At 51.2% G+C, this 4175-nt stretch overlaps 1 protein-coding gene across 4 annotated transcripts in view; it reads left to right on the forward strand.

The window, feature by feature from the left end:
* Positions 1-4175, forward strand: part of srgap2 (SLIT-ROBO Rho GTPase activating protein 2) — a 244264-nt gene that overhangs the window by 187230 nt on the left and 52859 nt on the right. For all 4 annotated transcript variants that reach the window (XM_043716321.1, XM_043716322.1, XM_043716323.1 and 1 more), the window contains 2 exons: positions 1110-1140; positions 2272-2332. In XM_043716321.1, coding sequence (XP_043572256.1) covers positions 1110-1140; positions 2272-2332 — 92 coding nt within the window. The remainder of the gene's footprint in view (positions 1-1109; positions 1141-2271; positions 2333-4175) is intronic.

The following is a 4175-nucleotide window of genomic DNA, read 5'->3' on the forward strand; positions in this document are numbered from 1 at the left end:
CACGGACACGGTTAGAGGCACGGACACAGCTAGTGACACCTGACATGGTTTTCCACTAACAGCTAAAGTAAAGGAAGCTGTCTTTTTGCTGTGCTAATGTTTCTACATGATATGTCCAGGCCCTATCCTGAATAAACCTTCACCTGCTCTGAGAGCATTCAGGCTGGTGTTTGGGTGAGTCTGACGTGCTGCTGTTTATGCTGCCTCCTGCTGGAGGGTCTGTGTGGTAACAAGCAGGAGGCTGGAAAAACACAGGCAGCCAGGCAGCATCAGGCGGTGCAGACATCTGTGTTTCGGGTGTGACCCTGTTCAGGACAAGGGGTGTGGGTGTGGGGGGAGCTGTGGATAATGGGGGTGGTGGGGACAGGGTGGTGAAGTGGGGATAGGTGGAGACAGGTAGAGGGTACAACCTGGTTGGCCAATGGGAGGATTGGATCCGGTTGGTGACGGGGAAGAGTGTAAGGGAGGGGGAGGGATGTTATTTGAAGTTGGAGAACTCAATGTTGAGTCGTCTGGGATGGAGGCTGGCCAGGCGGAAGGTGAGGTGTTGTTCCTCCAATCTGTGGTTGGATTGTGGAGGACGCCAAGGCTGGTCATATCGGAAAGGGAGTGGGAAGAGGAATGTAAATGGTCAGTGATTGGGAGTTCCGGTTGGCCGCTGGGGGCACGGCTGAGATGCTCAGCAAAATGCTCCCTTAGTTTGCGTTCGGTCTCCTCGATGTAGAGAAGACCACATCGAAAGCACCAGATCCAGTAAACCAGGTCGGAGGAGAGGCAGGTTGACCTCTGTCTCACCTGGAAGGACTTCTTGTGACCCTGGATGGAGGTGAGGGGGGTGGTGTGCCAGCAGGTCAGGAGTTGGGGACTGTGTTGCGAGACTTCTTGGTGCAGTCGGTACACGGTGGGAGGGGGATCTGGCTGTGCCTGCTTCAAGAGTCTGGGGCTTCAGCGACGATAACACTCGGTGCTGTCGTCGTTATTTCCTGACATTCTTCATCGGTGTCGGCCCAGTTACCGGCACTGGGTTGGTGGAATCGAGTGTCTGTGTTCAGTGTGTATCTTGCTGTGGCTAACTCTTTATTTCCTGTCTCTTGCCCTTTCCCGTGTAGTGGTCGATGGAATTCCAGTGTAAGGAAACAGGTAACTACCTGACAGCTTCCTATTCACCGTTAACCTGCTGGTGCCCACTGCATCATTGAGTGTGTGTGTTAACCAAACGTTTAGACATGGTTCCCCACCGAGGGGAGGGGGCAGTGTGTCTCCCCCCTCCACACCCCCAGACGATTTGCACACAGCTTCTCTTGTGTCTCTGAGCTGTCCCCTTTGGCCTCACTGCCCGAGAGTCTGTCCAGTGTCAGACGCACATCCATTCTTTCTCTTCCGCCTGTCTCCCTGGCCACTCGGAATGGGATGCTTTCCCATTTGTAGCCAGCGTTTTACCAGACGGCCAGTCGTTGATGACAGCTCGTTCCCAGGACAGTGCACTCGGTTAGCAATGACCAACACAGGTCTAGGGGGGTGGGTGAGGGGTGGCTTCCAACTATGAACGTGTTTGGGGGAGTGGGCATGGAGAGGGCACACAGGTTTATCCCTAGAGGGAGGTGGATGCTGCGATCGGAGGTAACATCGAGGTTGGGAAGAGTGAAGAGTTGGTGGTCAGTGGAGACTAGATGGCAGGGAAGGCCCATGGTATTGGGAGGGAGGGAGGATGGAGACCGATGGAGGCATGGCAGAGTTCTGAGGTTTAAACAAGCGAGGGTAAGAGAGGGAGAAATGGGCCCTGATCTCAGCACGGTGAGGATGGAGGGAAAAGGGCCAGGGCTTGGGGTTGAGATGTCATGGGGGAATCATTTGAGAAGATTCAGAGGAGGAGATACTGTCACCATGGAGACAGAGGATGATAGAGAGAGAGAGAGAGAGAGAACCAACATGAGAACACATAGGAGAGGGATTAGCCACTAGAGCTGAGCAAGTGATTGACGATTGGACAACCCACTGCTGAAGACTGTGAAAGGCAGTGAACAGTCCACCCCCTCAGATTGGCGAGCAGTCAATGGGCAAAGTTCAGTCTGGAGGCAGATGAATTGAAAATTGTCTGTTTCTGTTGGAGATCAGTAAACGTTGTGAGACCGAATGGATGATGCTCCTGCTGTCTCTCCTTGTTGAGATGGGTTTGGAATGTGTTGGAAGTCGCTGGTTGAGGGGATTGTATAAACCTCAGGGCGAGGCCTCCATGCCACTGCTTATTTCTGATTGGTTGGTTGTTTCTAGGATGGCAATCAGATCATTCCTCTTGTGGTGGAAAGCTGCATTTGTTTCATCAGCCGACACGGTACGTGCAAGACCTCGTTATAAAATGGTGGCTAAATGTAGGGAAAGGGAGGCCATTCAGCCCACAGTGCTGTGCAGCAGAGGGTTCCAGACACTCCCCCAGCCCTCCTGTCACCCCATTAACCTGGGTTGATTCCATTGGCTTTTGACAGTTAATGTTGAATGTGTTTCCAGTATCCTTCCACACAGCTCACTCAGACAATGACATTGCTGGAGGAGAAGATATTTCTGAGCTCACCTCTGATTTATTAATCCCCTCGATCTGTGATCTCTGATTCCTGACCTGCCTACTGCTGGAATCAGCTTGTCCTGATACACGCTCTCAAACTATTCATCATTCTGAACAACTCTTTAAACTCTTCTCATAACCTTTTCTGCTCTGCCTCAGTTTCTGCTGTCTCTCATCCCTGTGACCATTTGAGTGAATCTCTCCTGCACTGTCACTCCAAAACACTGGTGTCCTCCCTAAATGTGGTGTCCAGAAATATACTGAGTACTGCTCTGGGCCCTCATCAGTACCTCACAAAGCACTGCACAGAAATTCTGCCATCTCCATTAATGTTAATCTATTTAATTTGTCCTGAAGATGTGGGATCAAGTCCCAACTTGATAAAGTTTGAATTTGATAAATTATGGGTGGCACGGTGGCTCAGTGGTTAGCACTGTGGCCTCACAGCGCCAGGGACCCGGGCTCAATTCCTGCCTCGGGCAACTGACTGTGTGGAGTTTGCACATTCTCCCCGTGTCTGCGTGGGTTTCCTCTGGGTGCTCCGGTTTCCTCCCACAGTCACAAAGATGTGCCGGTCAGGTGAATTGGCCGTGCTAAATTGCCTGTAGTGTTAGGTGAAGGGCTAAATGTAGGGGAATGGGTCTGGGTGGGTTGTGCTTCGGCGGGTCGGTGTGGACTTGTTGGGCTGAAGGGCCTGTTCCCACACTGTAGGGAATCTAATCTAATCTAATGTAATCTAATCTGGAATTAAAAGCCATCCCAGCGAGGGCCATTTAACCATTCCCGAATTGTAAAATCCCGTCTGGCTCACTAACGCCCTTCGGAGATGGGAATCTGATATCCTTACCTGGTCCGGCCTACACGTGACTCCAGACCCACAGCAATGGCTGTTCACTGTCCTCCCAGGTGGCTGAGCCAGCCACTCAGTTCCATGGCACTGAGGAATGAACAACAAATGCCAGTCTTGCCAGTGATGCCACCATCACAGGAATGAATATATTTAAAAGGCCTTTTGAAAGTCCATTGGCGTAATGTTAGCCACGCCCCCCCGACCAATCCTCGCTGTTGCTTTATTAAACAACTTGTTTGAATTAGTCAAACCCAATCTGGCTTAAACCAATCTTCACTGCCTTGCAGTTATCCACTCAGATCTTGGCGAACACTAACCCGTCTTGCTGAGGACTATATTCTGTCAACATCTCCCCAGCACCGACATGACAGAGTCAGTTAGGCTGCTCATCCCATCAGGGGTATACTGGACATTTGCCCAGAGGTGACAGTATTAGACTGAGGGTTAATGTCACGTGTTCAAGTCCAGGAGGACTTCATGGCACCCCCTGAGGTCAGGTACCTCGGTATAAAGTCTGAGGGACAAAGTAGAAAAATAAAGAAATAAGTTAAAAGTTCAACATTGTAGTTCTTTTCAGTATAAAGTAGTAAATTAGAAATGAAGTTAAAGGTTCCAAATTATGGGCCTTCTTTAACCCTGGGCTTTCCCCACCGGGACTTCATCTCTCCCACCCCCACCGTGAGGACCCAATCTCTCCCACCCTCACCGTGAGGACCCAATCTCTCCCACCCCCACCGTGAGGACCCAATCACTCCCACCCCCACC

The sequence above is a fragment of the Chiloscyllium plagiosum genome, chromosome 26 (assembly GCF_004010195.1).
Source record: "Chiloscyllium plagiosum isolate BGI_BamShark_2017 chromosome 26, ASM401019v2, whole genome shotgun sequence".
In the NCBI taxonomy this organism is placed as follows: domain Eukaryota; kingdom Metazoa; phylum Chordata; class Chondrichthyes; order Orectolobiformes; family Hemiscylliidae; genus Chiloscyllium; species Chiloscyllium plagiosum.